Source organism: Carcharodon carcharias, chromosome 2 (assembly GCF_017639515.1).
Source record: "Carcharodon carcharias isolate sCarCar2 chromosome 2, sCarCar2.pri, whole genome shotgun sequence".
Taxonomy (NCBI): domain Eukaryota; kingdom Metazoa; phylum Chordata; class Chondrichthyes; order Lamniformes; family Lamnidae; genus Carcharodon; species Carcharodon carcharias.
Window position 1 is genome coordinate 40,717,478 of NC_054468.1, and position 20,121 is coordinate 40,737,598.

Below are 20,121 nucleotides of genomic sequence, written 5' to 3' on the forward strand. Positions count from 1 at the left end.
TATGTTCTGAATAATATTTCTCTCTCCTGGAATGTAAATAAAACCTAATCCCTGAAAATTCAGAATATGAATCATTTATTTGAGGGCTAGGTTCTGAAACAGTGTTTTGTTAGAATCTTTATATGGTATTGCTCACCTTTTTTTCATGTTTGTATGTTTATCATTTTATACTTTGGATCTCCAGACATCAAAGGCACATTGAGCATTTCTCAACTGCCTTCAGTAATGGTGAAGCCAAGACTTGGAGAGCTCAGCTGGGTCTTTGGCTTCCCCTATTGTTTACAAGCAGCATCTGTTGCATTGAGGTCCTGGTTTGGAAACTGGCCCCACTTGCTTATTAGGATGCTTGCTAACTCCTCTGTGTACATGACATTGTTCACACAATGACACATGCTAGCTTAGTGTTTAAATTAATATGAGAATGTACTTTTTTCAACAAGAAAAACTAGCGTAGATGACAAATTCAAAGAATGTTTCCGGGATAATTTCTTGGATCAGCACGTTCTGGAGCCAGCCAGGAAGCAGGCTATACTAGATCTGGTATTGTGCAATGAGATAGGGTTAATTAATTACCTCATAGTGAAGGCACCTCTAGATGGCAGTGATCATAACATGACTGAATTTCGCATTCAGTTTGAGGGTGAGATGAGTGGGTTTAAGATTAGTATTTTAAACTTAAGGGCAATTATGAGGGCAGGAAAGCATAGCTAACGAAAATGGACTGGCAATTTAGATTAAGGGATAGGTCAATAGAGATGCAGTGGCAGACATTTAAGGGGGTATTTCAGAATATATTGAATAGATAAATTCCAAAGAGAAGGAGAAATTCCAAGGGGAGGTCCCATCTTCTGTGGTTAACTAAAAAAGTTAAAGTGAGTATCAAACTTAAAGAAAAACATATAATTGAGCAAAGATGAGTGACAGGTCAGAAGATTGGAGAGAATATAAAAAACAGCAAAGAATAACTAAAAGATTAATAAGGAGAGAAAAATTGGAGTACAAGTAAAAGGTAGCTAGAAAAGTAAAGACATATAGAAAGAGTTTCTGTAGATATTTTAAAAAGAAAAAAGTTAACAAAATGAGTGTTGGGCCTGTAGAAAGTGAGTCTTTGGAATTAATAATGGAAAGTAAGGAGATGGCAGATGAATTGAACTGATATTTTACATTGGTCTTCACCATAGAGGATACAAGTAACATCCCAGAAATAGCTGTAAATCAGTAATTGGAAAGAAGGGAGGAACTCAAGGAAATTACAATCACCAGGGCAGTGGTACTGAGCAAATTGTTGGAACTGCAGGTTGGCAAGTGCCCAGGTCCTGATGGATTTCATCCCAGGGTCTTAAAAGAAGTGGCTAGTGAGATAGTTGATGCGTTGGTTTTAATTTTCCAAAATTTATTAAATTCAGGGAGGGTTCTATCAGATTGGAAAATAGCTAATATAACTCCTTTATTCAAAAAGGGAGGGAGACAGAAATGGAACTATAAGCCTTTACATCTGTCATAGGGAAAATGTTAGAAGCTATTATTAAAGACTTTATAGCAGGTCACTTAGATAAATTCTAGGCAATCAGGCAGAATCAACAGTGTTCATCAGTGTTATGAAAGGGAAATCATGTTTAATCAATTTATTGAAGTTCTTTGAAGAAGTAACATGTGCTATGGATAAAGAGGAACAGGTGGATGTAATGTACTTAGATTTTCAGAAGACACTTGATAAGGTGCCACATCATAGGTTATTACGGAAAATAAAAGCTCGTGATATAGGAATTGGCATGGATATGGGCATGGATAGAAGATTGGCTAACTAGCAGGAAACAGAGAGTAGGCATAATTGGGTCATTTTCCGGTTGGCAGGATGCGATGAGTTGTGTGCCACAGGGATCAGTGCTGGGGCCTCAACTCTTTACAATTTATATAAATGACTTGGATGAAGGGACCAATGGTATGGTTGCTAAATTTGCTGATGACACAAAGATAGGTAAGGAAAGTAAGTTGTGAAGAGGACATAAGGAGGCTACAAAAGGATATGGATAGGTTAGGTGAGTGGGCAAAGATCTGGCAAATGGAGTATAATGTGCGAAAATGTGAGATTGTCCATTTTGGCAGGACGAATAAAAAGAAGCATATTGTCTAAATGGAGAGAGATTGCAGAGCTCTGAGATGCAGAGGAATCTGGATGTCCTGGTACCTGAATCACAAAAGGTTAATATGCAGGTGCAGATAGTAATTAGCAAAACTAATAGAATGTTATCATTTATTGCAAGAGAATTGCATACAAGAATAGGGAGGTTATGCTTCAGTTATACAGGGCATTGATGAGACCATATCTGGAGTACTATGTACAGTATTCTTCTCCTTATCCAATGTTAATGCATTGGAAGCAGTTCAGAGAAGGTTTATTAAATTATTAGCCAGAATGAGTGGGTTGTCTTATGAGGAAAGGTTGGACAGGCTAGGCTTGTATCCGCTGAAGTTTAGACGAGTAAGAGGCAACTTGATAAACATATAAGATCCTGAGGGGTCTTGACAGGGTGGATGTGGGGAGGATGTTTCCTCTTGTGGGAGAATCTTGAACTAGGGGTCACTGTTTCAAAATAAGTGGTCACCCATTTAAGACAAATGTGAGGACATTTTTTTTCTCTCAGAGCGTTGTACGACTTTAGAATTCTCTTCTTCAAAAGGTGGTTGAGGCAGAGTCTTTGAATATCTTTAAGGCAGAGGAGATAGATTCTTAGTAAGGAAGGGGGTAAAGGGTTATTGGGGGAGGCAGGAACATGAAGTTGAGGTTACAATTAGATCAGCCGTGATCTTATTGAATGGCGGAGCAGGCTCAAGGGGCTGAGTGACCTACTCTTGCTCCTAATTTGTATGTTCATATGTTAGGTTTTCCAAAAAGGAATTAAAAGCCAGCTCAAAGAAGAGTCTTGTATTTATACAGCACTTTTCACAATCACGGAACACCCCACAGCATTTTGTAAGCAATGGAGCACTTTTGAAATATAGTCACTGTTGTAATGTAGGAAATTCACTGGAATAAGGGAATAAAGATGATTAATTACTAAAATTGAATAGTTAGTTTGGAGTTTGTGCTGATAGTTTTACAATTCTTGCACACATTTTAGCTCCAAATTTAACTCAGGATTGTGTACACCTTTTAATTTCACTTAATTTTACTTCGCTCCAATTACCTAGGTTTAACTGCGTTACCAAATAATTTTTTTTTACAGTGACAATGTTTTATTTGTTTTATGACATATTCAAAATAATCCTATTTTCCTCATGTCCCTTCTTCTAAACCAATTTCTTTTTATTTTTTCAGGTTTCTCACAGGTTGTAAAAGACCATGTAACTAAACCCACAGCCATGGCTCAGGGCCGAGTCGCTCACCTCATTGAGTGGAAAGGCTGGTGTAAGCCTATGGAGTCGCCAATGACTCTTGAGATTGATTTCAATTCCTACTCAGACTTAAGTGAAGGAGAACAGGAAGCAAGATTTGCAGCAGGTAAATTAACTTTTAAGCCCATCCATTAAATATGTGCATCATTCAATGTGCCAGTCCCACAAAAACATGTTGAATAAACCTGCTTGATCCTTTGTGGTAAAAGCAATGTATATTTGTGAATGTCATGTGTTTGATGAGCATTATCAATGACAATGCTGCTGTCAGCCTGTGTCGATTACTGATCCCAAAGCACTTGTAGAAAGATAAATAAGGAGACAAAGTGACATGTATGGTGTGAGAATTTTGTAAGTAGTGGGAAGAGGTAGAATGAATTAGCTGAATTATTTGACTTGGTTTAGTGTCACTTCAGAAAATGTCCTTTTTAAGTGCAGTAACTGATCTTTAATTATCTGCCCTTTTAAATTTTTCCACTTTTTTGAAGATGCCAACAGACCTTTTTTTGAATTGACTTGAACAGTCAGGTGGGATCTCAGTTTGAAATTTCATCCAAAAGAAGACATTTTACCAATGCAGCAATTCCTCGGCGCTGTGTCAGCTTAGATTTGGGTGCTGATGGGAAATAACCATAGTTTCTCATTTGTACTGCTCAACTCGAGTCTCGCTTTCATTTGAAAAGTTCATCTGAACATATGATGAAATGATCCACCAAAATACCTTTGTTCTCCAGAATAACCCTGGAGTGATAGGCAGTTTTAGCTTAGGAGGTTGAGGTCCATTATTCCTTGATGTATTCTAGCCATAGTGACGTGTGGCTAAACCAATTATGCACCCTTCAGATTAATAGTTAGGGCTATAACAGAGGGAATAACTAGAATTGAAGCGAATGCAAGAGCTTTACTGTGGACAAAGGTATCAATTATGGAGGTGAGGGTGATCCTCTGCTGGATCTCTTCTGAACCTCTTTTGTGCCAGTGGAAATCGTTTCAGTGGGCAGGGTGACCAACAGTTCCAGGTTTTCCGGGATTGTCCTGGGACCAGCATTAGGAAGGGTGGTCCCGGTGAGAGCTATCGCCTCGTCCTTGCTGCTGACCCCTACCCTGTGACCCCATCGCTCCCTGCTGGCCCAGCATCCAAGGTGATCCTAGGCCTCCGGTGGGTGTTGTACCTGCAGCAGCCACTGCCTTCTCGGATGGTGGGGTGGGGGGGAGCGGGGGTTGCTGCCACTCAATAAAGTTGCCGGCCTCTGATTGGCCGGCAGCTCTTGGCAAATGAGACTTCTGCACTGGGGTCCTTGATCCCAGGCAAAACCCACTGCTGTCCTGTCAAGTCCCTGATTGGCAGATGATGCGGCAGGCCTTCCCGAAAAGTCGCAACACATGGCTTTCCAGCCGGTGGCCAAAACCTCAGCTGCCTCTACAAAATTCCATCTCAATTTCGAGTCCCATCATAATTTTCACGAAACTGGACTTTGCTTCTCCTGATGACTTAGCTGGTGGATTACGGCATTGCTCAGTGTAGCACTAAATCATTCAAACTAAATAGCTAATCTGTGCTAAATTATCTGATTGCATCTAAGGATGCAGTTGGAGAGGAGATTATATAACTGGCCTCAGTGTCAGGCAGGGGTGGGTAAATCAACCAAATTTCTTGATTGTCTTCAGCATCCAGTAACTGCTGCTGGAAAGTGAAGTTATATGAACATCAGATGAGGACAAGATCAGGCTTAAGTGTAATGGTTTCAATGATTATGGAATTTGATGACTCTTGTTGTCTATCTAACATATCGGGCTGAATTTTCTGGTTGGTGGGGAGGTGGACGGTCAGGTGCAAACCTGATCGCCGCTCACAATCGGGTCCGCGCCGCAATTTTACGTGGGCGGGCCAATTAAGGCCCTTCCAGCATACTTCACAGCCCCCATGCATAGCAGGAGTGGGCGGGTAGTGGTGGGCGTGCTCGGGTCGCCAGGCCCAATGGCGACCTGTATAAAGGAGGCCCTGGCAGCCTCGGAAAGGCTGCTCGCCATGGCTGGGCAAAGGGATGTGCGGAGGGGCAAAGAAGTTCATGCAAGTCTGGAGGGTAGCCCTTCGGGGCAGGCCGGGCCGGAGGGTAGCCCTTCGGGGCAGGTCGGGTCGGAGGGTAGCCCTTCGGGGCAGGCCGGGCCGGAGGGTAGCCCTTCGGGGCAGGCCGGGTCGGAGGGTAGCCCTTCGGGGCAGGCCGGGTCGGAGGGTAGTCCTTCGGGGCAGGCCGGGCCGGGGGGTAGGCCACCGGGGCAGGCCGGACCGGAGGGTAGGCCATTGGGGTCGGCCACGCTGGAGGTGTGCCCCTTGTTTTTCGGGTGACTGCCTTGCTTCGCTCCTCAAGGAGTTGGCAACACGGTGGGAGGTGTTGGTTCTCCAGGACGGGAGGAGGAAGCTCCCCAACATGACCAAACGTGCCTGGGAGGAGATGGTGGAGGTGGTGAGCTCCCATGACGTGGTGTGGTGCACCTGGATCCGGTGTCGCAAGTGCTTCAACGACCTGTTGCGCTCAGGAAGGGTGAAGACCATGTTAGCATTGGGCATTTAACCCAGCAGGTAGGCTTATCCCCTTGCTATGCCCCCCCCACCCCCCAAGTCTGAGTGTAGTGACTGCATTGAGTCATTGACGGCATATGTCCTTTGCTGCGTGGACCAGCAGATATTGGCCATGCTGAGGTCAGCCTGAGAGGGTGGTGAAGAGATGCGTTTTGCCCCTGCAGCATATGTTACACTGAGCCCTACATGACTGGTGTAGGGGTAACCTGGAGGAGCTGCACCTAGGCTCAATGCTTGAACTCCAGGACATGTCCGAGTCAGGGTGATGACATGCTGGGAGGGGAGCTTCAAGGTGGCATGGCAACAAACCATCTGCTGCCCTCTGCACTCCATGTGCTTGCACCTCCTTGCTAAGGAAGGATATACCATGTGGTGCCTAATGTGATGTAGGCAGCATGTGTCCAGGGTGGGGAGTTGGCCCAGCAGCAGCGGGGGGTGAGGAGGCTCTGGAGCCCTGATATGTCCTTCTCTGGTTGGGGTGGGCCGTGCGCGAAGAAAATCCAGGTGCAATTTGCACCAATCAATGCTCGTCTCTCATTTTCAAGAGAAGAATGTTCATTACCTGGCAGAGCGGGTGAAGACTGGCGACAGCCAGGTGCAGATTGCCGTTTTTAGCCGCTTCGAGCAGGAGGCCCTGGATCTGGAGAGGCGCCAAGCGCCCAGGTCCACTGGTATCGGTGAGGATGAGGTGCCACGGCCAGGTATTTATGCCCAACAGTGGGGTCAGCATTGTTCTCCCAACAGCCATAGCAGTGCTGAATGTTAATTGATTTAATTTTGCAACATGCCTTGACCATTGCTTATGGAAGGATGAGCACATAATGATCGAGGAGACAGGGATACACATTGACATTGTCTCCATGTTAACTGATGCAATGTCCTTGTTCTTCCTTTCAGCATCAGTGGAGCAGGGCCGGGAGGAGGAGCAGAGGCCCCTTCTCACACCTGAGGGGCCTGAAATCTCACCAGTGTCACCCTATTTCTGTGAGGCAGTCATCGGCGCAGATACTAGCACCTCAGTGGGAATTCAAACATCAGCTAGTGTCCCAGCAGTGAGGGCACTTCACAGTCACCGGAGGAGCTGGCAGAGACAGAGTGCCCATGGCACCAGCAGTTGGAGGACTGCAGTGGACCAGGCCCATTCTCAGTCAGTGCCTTATGATGTACCTCTGGAGTCGTCCGTGACGCAGCAGCTGCAGGAAATGTGGTGGGTGTGCGAGAGCATCTGGGGGAGATACATGAAGCTCTGCTTGGCTTGGTCTCTGTGGTGGAGGAGTCTGCGCAGATGGTCACCAAAGCAATGAGTCACATGTCCGAGCGCTGTGCGTCCTCCATGGAGAGAGTGGCGACTCTCATGGAGAGAGTGGCGACTCTCATGGAGAGGCTCCTCCAGGAGACCAATCAGGGCTTCTTGGGGATGCGCTCAGACCAGCAAGCCCTCACATCGGCATTGACCTCAAATGGTCATTGCCTATGTGGGAGATGGCCTGGGCATCAAGTTTCCCAGCTCGGCGCCCATCCATCCATAGTGAGCAGGGAGGTCCAAAGCGACCTCATGTCGGCGCAGCAGCTGCCTGGCGTCTCTGCGGCAGCTCTCAGGGCGCTCTGGATGAGGGCAGTAGCTCTTCCACTCCTCTCCCAGTATCGGTAGCATCCGGTGAGGTTGCGGTGACTTGGGGGATGCCAGCTGTGGAACTGGCAGCTCCCTCCTAGACGGGGCCAGCACTGGCTCCAGACGCCAGAGGACAACCGCCAGGGTCATTGAGGCCAACAGGACAGCCGAGTCAGCAGGCTGTCTCAGATGCCACTACGAGTGCTGGGGCAGCACCAAGATGTAGTGCCCAAAAATGAAAACATAAGGCACTTTAGGCACATCACGGGTTTTTCACTGGTGCTTTTATGTTGGCCCAAGATGAGGCCCTTATGACTTGTTCTGATTTGTAACACTATTGACTTTTTATTTGCATAAGTTTGTTTGCTTGATATATTAAATTCAGATATGTCACCATGGTTGAGGGTGCCTCTTTTCTTCTGCATGTGGATGGTTACCAAAAATGTAATGAGGGCTTCGTTGGACATTCAGCTTCATTATCAAGGCCCTTAGTGACTGTTCCTAACCAGGCAGATTTTGCACTTAGGTGTATAGTTTGGAGCCTGCAGCCAAGACTGGTCCTGGAGGTCCATCTGTAATGTGCTAGCTGAAGGCTCGTTGGATTAAAGCCTCCTGGGTGTCCCTGCCTCCCCGCAGTATGCCTGGGTCAGCATCTACCCCCTCAGCATTTCCCTGTGCCTGCTCATCCTCAGACTCACTGCTGGACTCATCGTGTGCAGCCGCAGCCACTGCATCAATGTCTTCATTGTCCACAGCGTCCCCCCTTTCCAGCGCAAGATTGTGCAGAGCGCAGCATGCTACCACTGTCACTGCTACACGACCTGTGGGGTACTGGAGTACGCCCCGTAAGCGGTCCAGGCATAAGAAGTGGATCTTGAGAAGACCGATGCCTCTCTCCACCACAGCCCTTGTGGAGGTGTGGCTCCTATTGTAGCGCTCCTCAGCTTGTGTTCTTGGATGGTGGAGAGGCGTCATGAGTCACCTTCTGAAGGGATAGCCCTTGTCACCCGGCAGCCATCCATCCAGCCAGGCTGGAGCACTGAAGAGCATTTGGGAGTGTCTAAGGATGTAGGAATCGTGGGAGCTGCCTGGGTACTTTGCACAGACTTGCAGAATCTGCATCCTGTGATCACACACTATCTGCACGTTCATGGAGTGAAAGCCCTTCCTGTTGACGAAGGGACCGGGCTCACCTGCTGGTGCCTTGATGGCCACATGTGTACAGTCTATTGCACCCTGGACACAGGGGAAGCCAGCAATGGCTGCAAAGCCTCTGGCTCACTGTGTCTGGCTTGCCTGGTCCCAGCAGAAGTGGATGAAGGTCAATGCACGTCTGAACAGAGCATCTGTAAACTGCTTGACACCAGTGTGGACAGTTGATTGGGAGACACCGCAAAGATCACCCTCCGAGCCCTGGAAGGAGCCAGAGGCATAGAAGTTGAGGGCAGCTGTGACCTTTAGAGCCGCTGGCATGGTGTGTCCACCCACACAGTTAGAGGACATCTCAGGCCCAATCATCTAACAGATACAGTTGACTGTCTCCCTTGAGAGTCGGAGCCTCCTTCGGCACTGTACCTCAGACATATTGAGGTAGCTGATTCGCCGCCTGTATACCCTGGCAGCAGGATAGTAGCGTCTTCTGCGGCCCCTTCTGTCTTGTCCACCTCTTGGCCCTGCGCCCCTTGTGCCTGCACCTGGCCTCCCCAAAGGTCGCTCCCCTGGAGGCTGAGTGTACACTCCAGACCTCCTCTCACTTCGAGCCCTCCATTCCTCCTCAGAGGAGCTGCCTCCAATGGACAGTTCGGCTCCCATTCCCAGGCTAAGGGAAGGCTTCCTGAAACCTGCAGGCCCAGAAAAGATTACTCACTGCAGTGTGCTGACCTGAAGGTTTAGAGTCCAGACAAAGCAGCTGGTATGTGTTTTGAAGCACTGCAGATCACACAAGCAAGTTTCAGTAACTTTGAAAAATAAATACTTGACTGTGCACATTCACAACCCCAGTGAGCCCTCTGATCCCGCCCGTGGATGAGGTTTATACAAATGTGTCCTACCCGCCTGCCAGTTGTGCCCGTGCGCCGACCCGAACATTGCACAGGTGCCAAAAAATCAGCGTCAGTTGGTGAGTCAAGGGCCTTAAATGGCCTGTTAATTAATGGTGGGTGCGCATCGGACATCATCGCGCACCCACCCAATGAAATATTACGATGGGGTGCAGTGATGTTAGGACACTTGCCCGACATTACCGCGCATCATTTTACGCGCATATGTGCTGGAACCCGCCCCTAGATGCCAACGGGCAAATCCTGCTCATAAAGTTCTTAGTGCAATCAGAGTTTTTGGGGTTATCTTTGGAACCAGACCCCAGCAGACATCAGAACCTTCAAGATGGAAGAAGAAAAAATATACAAGTTTTGTATTCCAGCCTTCAAAAACACAACAAATGAGAGCACAGCGTTCTTACTAGATTTCAAACTGAAGCCTACATTGTTAAAGCAAATTATGTGAAACAAATTTTTATAGTGCTTGAGTCCAAAACTATTATCGTCATAAGGGCAACTATAGAACAGGCATATTCTATTTCATTATAACCTACTTTTGTGCTATAATGTTTTAAAATTTGTTTTATTGTACCATCACAAATTAATAGAATTCTGTTCCTTGTTATGCAGTTAATTTAGTGGCCTGATTAACAGTTTACTTTTGTATTTAAAGACAGTCTGTTCATCAACACTCAACATTTGTTCTTCTTACTAACTCTACATAGTGCTGCCAGTTCAGAAATCAAGTTTATTGGGAAGACTTGTGTTAAATGATTATTAAACAGTGAAGACGAGGGATAGTGCCTAGCAACTGTTCAGAGAAATCCCTAAATGCCAATTATTTTTTCCTTTTGACTGAATATCATATACATAATGCCTTGCAGCTTTATGAACATACTGCAATTAATGTCGATAAATTGCACTTTATAACAGAATACAGGATTTGATTAAAGCCCTTTTGATGTGAAGCCTTATAAAACTCACTTCTTTCCTCTTTTGATGTGTTCTAGCCAGATCTGGTGATGGATGGCTAAACCAAATATGTACCCTTCAGAATTGAGGGAGTGAAAATGGGGGCCATACCATGGGGAATGACCAGAATGGGAGAGAGTAAGGGTTTTACTGGGGACAAGGGCACCAATTGTGGAGGTGAAGTTGAACCGCTGTTAGATTTCCTTTTAGCCTTTTTGGCTCCAGTAGATATAGTCCCCTTGTAACAACGGTTTCTCCTTTTCTTCTTAAGTATTAATCTGGTATGATAAATTTTTAATTATCTGTTTAATTTTTAAGTTAGTTTTAAAAGTAAAGATCTGTATGTGCTTTCTATTTTTTTAAACAATATAAATGCATTCAAATAATTCAGAACCAACGCAGAGTTTTAGTGCTTTACACATTCAGCGTTTTACTTGCCAGGTTTAGTGCCATTTTCTGTTCTAGCTCTAGGTGCCATGGGTAAAATCCTCACTGCCAATCATTTTTATGCTACATTATTGCCATTCAGGAAGTGATGACGTAGGTACTCAAGCTACTTTGGGAAGTAATTATGCCAGCTCACAAATTCTGACATAGATTTAATGAGGTGCGAGTCTGTTATGTATTCCAAACCATCAATTTAGACAACAGTTAAGGTTGGACCCATTAAGTGTAGTTGTGCTAGAAATTCTAAATAGTTGTGTGCTGTAACTACTGGATTATAAATCACAGGGTGTTGACCTTAATCTATGAGTGATAAAATGGAAGTTGTCTTTATAATTCTATTCACATACAGGCCAACCTATTAAAATCAAGAGCTGACTAATAGCTTAAAAGAGATGACCCATCCCCCAATAAGCTCAAAACTGAAAAATGGAATTTATTTCTGGAATTTGCATGGATATAAGATCAGTGTCAAATTCACTTCAGTATATATTCTACAAATAAAAATGTGTAAATAAACTTGATAGCATCATGCGAATGGATTATAAATGAGAGTGGAGATACTTGCCTTCTCACACTACTGTGATGTTTTCCATCCGTAGCACTTATTAGTGTAAAGTTTCAATTAACAAAATACATCTTAGTAACTGCATTTGGAGCTTTTGTTGCCAAGTTACAACTGGTCTCTGACATCACATTGCTACCGAGATGCTAACAGAAATATAACTATTTCAATTGGCCCCCTCTACATTCAGGTATTATAGTAATATTGAGGAATGAGTTGGAATCCAGTGATGAATATTGTATGGTTTTGCAGGTTATCTGAACTCTGAGTTGGTAGCACACAGAAGTATTTTTTGGTCTATATAAAAACAGAAAGTGCTGGAAGGTCTGGCAGCATCTGTGGAGAGAGAAACAGAGTTAATGTTTTGAGTCAGATGACTCTTCAGAACTGAAGGGAGGTGGAAATGTGATGGGTTTTATGCTGTCGAAGGAGGGGAAGGTAGAAAAAAAAGGGAAGGTCTGGGGTAGGATAGAGGATGAGAGAGATTAAATGACAAAGATATCATGGAACAAAAGGCAAAAGGAGTGATAATAGTTGATAATAAAAGGAGTGGTAAAGAAACAAAGCATTGGTCAAGAGGAGATGATAATGCAGAATAAACATCAGCTTTGTCTGAAAGCAAAAAACATGAAAACAAGACACAGACTGCAACATGGCAAGAAAAGAAATCCTAAATGGGGGACACAGTTCATGGTCTGAATTTGTTTAACTCAATGTTGATTCCAGAAGGCTGTGAAGTATCTAATTGGAAGATGAGGTACTGTTCCTCAAGCTTGTGTTGAATTTCCCTGGAACATTGCAGCAGGCTGAGGACAGAAGTATGAGTGTGAGAGCAGGGTGGTGAATTAAACGGCAAGCAATTAGAAGATCAGGATCATGCTAGTGGACTGAGCATAGGTAATGGAAATGGTGAAGGATGATCTTTTGAATGTGGAGGCTGGTAGAGTGGTAAGTGAGGACTAGGGGAACGCTATTGTGGTTCTGAGAGGGAGGAGAAAGGGTGAGAACAGAGGCATGTGAAATAGGCCGGACAAGGTTGAGGGCCCTGTCAACTACAATGTGGGGTGGGGGAGTCCTCGGTTGAGGAAAAAGGAAGACTTGTTGGAAGTGTCGTTGTGGAAGGTAGCATGATCAGAACAGATGCAATGGAGACAGAGAAATTGGGAGAATGGAATGGAGTCCTTACAGGAAGCAGGGTGTGAGGAGTGTGTAGTTGAGATAGCTGTGGGAGTTGGTGGCCTGAAAATGAATGTTAGTAGGCAGTCTATCCAGAAATGGAGACAGAGAAGTTGAGGAAGGGTACTGTTGGAGATGGACCATGTGAAGGTGAGAGAAGGGCGGAAATTGGAAGCAAAATTGATGATTTTTCCAGTTCCAGGTAAGAGCAGGAAGCAGCACTGATACAGTCTTCAATGTATCAAAAGAAAGAGTTGGAGAGGGGGCCTCAGTTGGACTGGAACAAGGTATGTTCACGTACTCCACAAAAGTCAGGCATATCTAAGGCCCATTTGGGTACAGGTAGCAATTTTTGCTCTATATTAATTTACTAATCTCTGTTCACAGAATGATTTCAAATGAAGTATTTGTATTCCAGGTGTGGCAGAACAATTTGAAATTGCAGAGGCTAAGCTTAAAGCATGGTCATCTGTTGATGGTGATGATTCGAATGATGACTCCTATGATGAAGATTTTGTATCAACTAGTGACAGCACACTGCCAGCTGGTAATGGTGACCCTTTCTAAGCGATTTTGTTCTGATATTGTTGTAGTGTTTATCACTACAAAAACAGTGGTGCTGCTATAGAAGTAATCTATTGTTTGCACTGTTCCTGTGTTTCCTTGGGTCTCCTTGCATACATGACTTTATGTCCATTTAAGCATAAATGCAGCAAGAAAAGCATGGTAACAATTATATTATTATTACAATTCAAAACAAGCTTGTGAGTGACAGCATCTATACCCTTATGACAAATGTTTATTGATCTGTTTGTTTCTCCTGGTCTTTTTTCCTCCATATCATTGCAGCTCTGAAACTCAAGGAACATTCACTCTTACTGCTATTTAGTAACTTCATTTGGCGGGGGGTGGCGTTGGGCAGGAGCAGGTGCAGGCAGGCAGGCACGTAGCCGATTGCTGCCCGCGATCAGCTGTGCACCGCCATTTTACATGGGCGGGCCAATTAAGGCCCACCCAGCGTGACGTGCACCCAGAAGCGCTTAGTGCTCCCTGTGCAGGGGTGGGGGGGAGTAAGCTGAGTAGGGGCCTGCACTCTCTCATGCATGTGTGCAAAAGAGTGCAGGAAACTCCCTGAGGCACGGAGCTGCCTCAGGGAGATTATATGATTTTCCAAAATTTAAATAAAAGGAAAAAACATTATTTTAAGACATATCCCCACATGAACTGGGACATGTCTATGAATTTTATTAAAAATTTTTATTGAAGTTTAAAAACCTTCATGAAACCTCATCCCGCCCATGGATGAGGTTTCATGATAACTGCGAAGGCTGCCTGAGCTCTTCGCCTGCCCACCAACCTTAAGATTGGATGGGGAGCTCAGTTAATTATTTTAATTGGTATTTAAATGGCCTTAATGGGCCTTTGACAGTTTGGCGGGTGCGCAGCTGCCGAACTGAAAACCTGAATGACGCACGGTGACATTGGCACGCACGCCTGACATCACCGTGCGTCATTTTACACGTCGGTGAACAGGCCTGCCTCTGCTCACCGACCCAAAGGTTCTGGCCCAAGTCATCATACAATTACTTTTTAAATCTTCCTCCAATATTTCCCCCCTTCCTATCTTGATGGGCTGATGTTAGATGGCTGGTTGTCACTGTATCTTCCACAAGTGACTGTTATTCATGTGTGATCCTCGACAACAATTGTAGGTAGGCTATCTAGTTGTGGAAGACATTGCAACCAGGGTCATTCTTGACCTCGTCTGGTGTCGAGATATAAGCACTCCCAGTAGATGATCATTTTCAGATATCTAGAGCAGGACCCTAGACAGGTTTCCTGACTTTACCTGGGGGTTTGAAGCTAGTTGCATCATCACTGCCATATCAGACTGGATTTTTCAACCAACCCCCCCGCCACCCTCTGCTGACTTGTTAGCAGAACTGAATTGGCAGTTGAGTTGAGAGTCAGGAGTGTTGCCTCCCCATCATTTTTAAGTCTATCTGATCTCCCATCGAAAGTGATTGGGGACTTGTATGGCTGGATTTTACATTCTGAATGTCAGGGGGGACCTATTCTGACGGCTGCCCCGCAGCAATTTAACACTAGGATCAGTGTTAATTGCTTTAAGGCAAGACTTCCGCTGGTTGGGGAATCTCGAACACGGGAGAACAGCCTCAGGATATGGAGAAAATCATTTAGGATGAGATGAGGAGAAATTACTTCACTTCAAGAGTTGTGAATCTTTGGAATTCTCTAATCCAGAGGGTTGTGGATGCTCCATTGCGGAATACATTTAAGGCTGGGGTAGACAGATTTTTAGTCTCTGAAGGAGTCATGGGATAAGGGCAGTGGGTGGGAAAGAGGAGCTGAAGCCCAAAATCACCTATGATCATATTGAATAGTACAGCAGGCTCAATGGGTCATATGGTCTACTGCTGCTCCTATTTCTTGTGTTTTTATTTTATGATTGTTGAGACAGACTAATGAATTGCTTGTTACTAATAATCTCCACCAGTCTTTAGCCCATGTAGTCCATATGGAATGTCTCCATTGATATCTTGGGAAGCTGAAAATAATATTTTTAATTTTACCTGTTACACCTTAGAGAAATGTACCCTTTAACAATTAAACAAGGATTGGTGGCACTAAATATTCTGTCCAATAGACAGTGAGGCTCCTTGGGGGAACAGCTTTGATGGAAAAGGATACAAATTTAATTCAAAAGTACATAAGTTGCTCTAGAAACTTCTCGAAATTAATGTATTGTGCGTCCTACTCAGAGTTTATCATTTGTGCACATTATCACATGCTGTACATGAATGCAACGAATCTCTATGTGCTGTGAAGGACTATTGATTTCACAAAACAGTGCCAATAATCAATATATTATTATAACAAGGCTATAACTGAACCACTGTATTTTTGAACTGCAATTATCTTATTGTTTCAGATGCAGCAGGACAGTACCCTCAAGTGAATTATTCGAGAGACATGCTGCATAGCCATTTGTGCAAACTTACAGTGAGACAGGCATCATGTGAGCAGGAAAGTGATTCCTCCCAAACTGTCTCGCCAGAGACCCTATGTTCCAGTCTGTGCAGCCTGGAAGACCACCCTTTGCTTAAAATGGAGTTGGGGTCTCCCACTGAATTAGCTGCAAAACTCTTTGGTCAGATCAGGGAAATGACTGGTCATCGGGATGTGATCTCTCAGCTGCAACCGAATAGCAACACTGAATGTGCCTTTAGGAACCTTATATGTGAGGACTCCTCTTACTCTGTGTCTTATGCTGAATCTTGTTTTACTCCGGAAGAAGATGACTTGTCATGTCAAGATTACAAAACCATTTCTAAGGAGGAGGATGGCGAGTATGACGGACGTAGAAAAGTATCAGACGTTGCTTCCTCAGGTGTAGTATCTCTGGAAGAGGATGATGCTGAAGATCAATGAATCCTTTGTGACCCTGGCATGCATTTCTCCCTTTGATACTGGTCTTGAGGCGTTCAAACAATCGGTCTGTATTTTGTAAAAGACTATAAAAGTAACCTTTGCACAGATAATTGCCTGAGGTTTGATGCAAAGGTTCAGCACTTCACAGGTTTGCATGCTACGAAGTGCCGAAAGGAACTGTTTGCTGAAATGTTCTTAGCACGGTATGTAGCTCAAGCTTTGAGAATCTTTCGTACTGATCTTTAAATTATATGCTACGTTATTTTTCATGCTGGAAAGCATTCTCCAGTCACAATGGCATGGCTATGTCTTGTGCTAAAATGGCCAAATTATAATCTTCGTACAAGATAAAGCAGCTGCTGGAATGTTCTTAAAAACAGACAACTTATGTCTTTTTAAAAATATTTCACATAAGAGGTATTTGCTTTTAACCTACTACTTTTATACCATTCAACATATTATAGTCTGATGAATAATTAATTTTCAATGGTCTGATGAAAAACATGCAAGTGTCTAAATCTTTTAAATTCCCACAGTTGGATCCTCTAATTTTGGATAAAATAGTTTCCACTGATGCAGTAAAGCAAAAGTGCATTATGGTTCAAATTTTATATTTTTGTATTTGTGTCTGCATCTTGTGAGGTATTGCTGTAAATTGGATTGCACGGGGCTTCAGTGCTGTTGCTATAGGATATTTCTTTGTTATCACTGTGTGATATAGTCTACAAACAAAGAATACTGTGGTATTTCTGACTTTCATTGTCACATTGTTTAAACTGCAAGTGTTTTAACCAACATTGATTTAAAACAACACGGGAAGACTCCCACTCAAATAAAAAGCACGTGTGAGTACTTGAAATACAGATTGATGAGGCACATTCAAAAGAGAAATTTTAAAAACTCAACAAAATCAAAAATAAGTTCTGTCTGGTAGCACATCAATTTGACAACCTTAATGGACAATTTAATGATGACAGTATAAGGTGAAATCTTTTTCTTTCAAATTTTATTCAGAAAGGTACACTCTTATAGTACGCCGGGCTATTATTATTTTCTAACATGGTGCTTCAGATCGTGCACTCACACGAGAGGAAGATTTTAGTTGATGACAATTCTCTGCCTACAGTTTCATTTTTTGCTGTTTTCTTGACATGATAATGGACTGGCAATGGAAAGAAAATTCCCCCATGCAATGTTTTTTGGCAGTGGCTGTTTTACTGAAAAATTATCAGCAGCTCATTTGCTTCACATTGCCCTCAATCATGACTTTGCTACACCTCATAGGCAACAGTCTTGTTTTACTAGGACTGGCTTTTCATTTGTAGTTAGATGCTGGATATGGTTTGTAAATGTTCTTAATTTTCCCAAGAAACACCATCCACCTTGAAAGCCTACTAAAATGTTTCAGGGCTTGATGTGGCCTCCAATTGTACAGCATAAATATTCAATGCCCTCACATCCCCCCACCCAAACACCCCCAGAATACTGGAGGGACCTGCTTGAACAGCATTTCAGGAATGATACAATGTGTTTTTCTCCTCGTAAAACAAATATACAAACTAAGAAATGATTGTTACAGACCAAAATCAGGAAATCAAGCCCAATAATTGGAAAAGCTGCGAGATCCATCACACTTTGGTTGTAGACATTTGATCATATTGCCTGATTGTTTTGGATGTACTTGAGTCTGCAACTAAGTAATTGCTAGTCTTTGTTATACTTTTTGCTAACAGAATTGTAGAGTGGTGAAAGTGGATCGTCTTTCTTTTTGCTTAAGTGCAGGGCTATTTTGCTACAACTGTGGTTTTAAGAAGCCTTGCTGAGCAAAGCACTCCAAATTATTTTACACATAGGCATTAGCAGAGGTTGCAGATTTCTCGATTACAAATTCTGCAAAAGTTTTGTAGCACTGAAGGTTTTAAAAATTCCCAGTTCAATGGAAGATGCCACTGTGAATGTTCCTACGAAATCTACTTGCACTCATCTATTTTGTAATATTGTAAATGTAGTATGTGGATATAACTTGTGTTTTCTTTTGTCTATCATTTTCTTTGTTATAGCAACAATCAAGAATTCCAAATAAACTATCAGTAATGTTTCTTTGTTTGCTTCAAACAGCTTGTGGACTTTTCTTCTTGGTTCTTTCAACTTTTGATAGATGTTGACCTTCTTGAGCCTTCCAGTTATGTAGAATTAAAAGCAAACATTCTTTAAACTTGAAATTGAGATTACTATAACTTCCTTTGCACAAATATTGTCAATGGTGCAATTGCTATCACTGCATTGGAAACAGCAAGATTTAGTGAGAAATACTTCCTCTTCTTGTGAAAAAGCCTCATTAAATAAGGTTGTGGGAGTAATTCTGTTAGTATATGAAATATGATGTTAATACTGACCTCTGAGATTAGTTTCTTTTTCTTCAAAAAGGAGCAGAAAAGAATGGAATGAAAAGCTCAATAAACAAAATCTACATGCACAAAGTTTTGGTGAATGCATACTTGTTCTCACCTATGCATTGAACTGGGGGGGGAGAAGTTATTTACAAGGACTGGTCCAATTGAAACTATTTAAACAGTAGCTAGTAGAGAATTTGCAATAAATGTCACTGCCATGCCACCCCTCCTCTCTTATTTTAATAGAATTTTTATGCAGTATAATGAAGCAATTTTATTGTCAGAAGAGAGACACTATGAACAGTATGTAGAATGGGCCACAGAACCACTTTTAGTTTCAGAAGCAAAACCTGTCTAAGTGAATGATTGGATATATGCCTTCCTTTCTTCAATACACAAGAAAACTTGTTTCAGTCAGTACATTCAAAAAAAATATTTCAAACTTATAAGATGAGTTACTTGGAAACTCCCATCGTATTTCTTTAGTTAGTTTAGCTACAGTAAATTGCAAAGGGGGCTCAAGCTAGGAAATGATAAATTTCTGCTATAAAAAGGTATTTAATCTCAAGTGTGTGATGAGATTTAACTTGATGTTTGTCTCTCTTAATTGCTTACTTCTTAAATTTAAGCCATTCACTGAATTACTAGATCTACCTCAAGCATTTGATTACAGAAAAGCTGAAAACCACTTCACTAATTTTGTGGACTATTAATCATATTACCTAATTAATGGAAAGCCATCAAATTAACTTCAGTGGCACTCATTGGTATATTTCAACTATTAAAAGGATGTGGCTATTCAGAAACAGAGCTTTGCTAGATTGGCAAAGGATGGAAGGTAAACACTTGAACATCCAAAACATTTACTGACCTGAAACAAAAAAAAACCCTATTTTTTCACTTGATTTTTGCAGTCCTAGCAGCAAGAACATATTCATTTTCACATTAGCATCAACACCCAATCTCTGCTCCCAACCAATTATGTTTACCTCAGGCCCTTTCCACCAACTTTAGGCTTAAAGAACACAAGCCAATAAAAAGAGAAGGAACTGATCCTTATTCCAGACAGCTGCCTTTTTACACATTAAGAATGTTAACTGCCTTGCACTTCCAACAAACTACAATGGAATTCTTTTGGTGCATTAATGCTGGCTCAAACAAAACATTTGTGGTATGATGAGTAAATTACCTAATATAGATGTAGACTCTTGCCAGCATGCCTGGTTTTGAGAATAACCATTGACAGATGAGACTAATTGGGCTAAGAGGATATTTGTGTTATTGAATAGGCAAGTGCATTTTCAGGTAATCTTAGGCTTGGCCTAAATAGCCAAGTGGTTATGTTACTGGGTTTGTAATCCCAAGATCAAGAGTTCAAATCTCACAATGGCAAACTATAAAACAATGTAACTTCATAAAAAAAAAGTAAATGTTAGTAGCTACTTATCGATTCTGATGTTAATCGCAGAAATCATCAAGAGTTCAAATCT

General features: G+C 42.9%; 1 protein-coding gene across 1 annotated transcript in view; it reads left to right on the forward strand.

Annotated features, from left to right (window-relative positions):
- The window catches only part of LOC121271821 (protein FAM131A-like), a 77,523-nt gene extending 59,187 nt beyond the window's left edge, over window positions 1-18,336 (forward strand). Inside the window, exons 4-6 of the mRNA XM_041178116.1 lie at window positions 3,320-3,502; window positions 13,204-13,332; window positions 15,739-18,336. Coding sequence (XP_041034050.1) covers window positions 3,320-3,502; window positions 13,204-13,332; window positions 15,739-16,238 — 812 coding nt within the window. The 3' untranslated portion in view covers window positions 16,239-18,336. The remainder of the gene's footprint in view (window positions 1-3,319; window positions 3,503-13,203; window positions 13,333-15,738) is intronic.
- The last annotated feature ends 1,785 nt before the right edge of the window (window positions 18,337-20,121 follow it).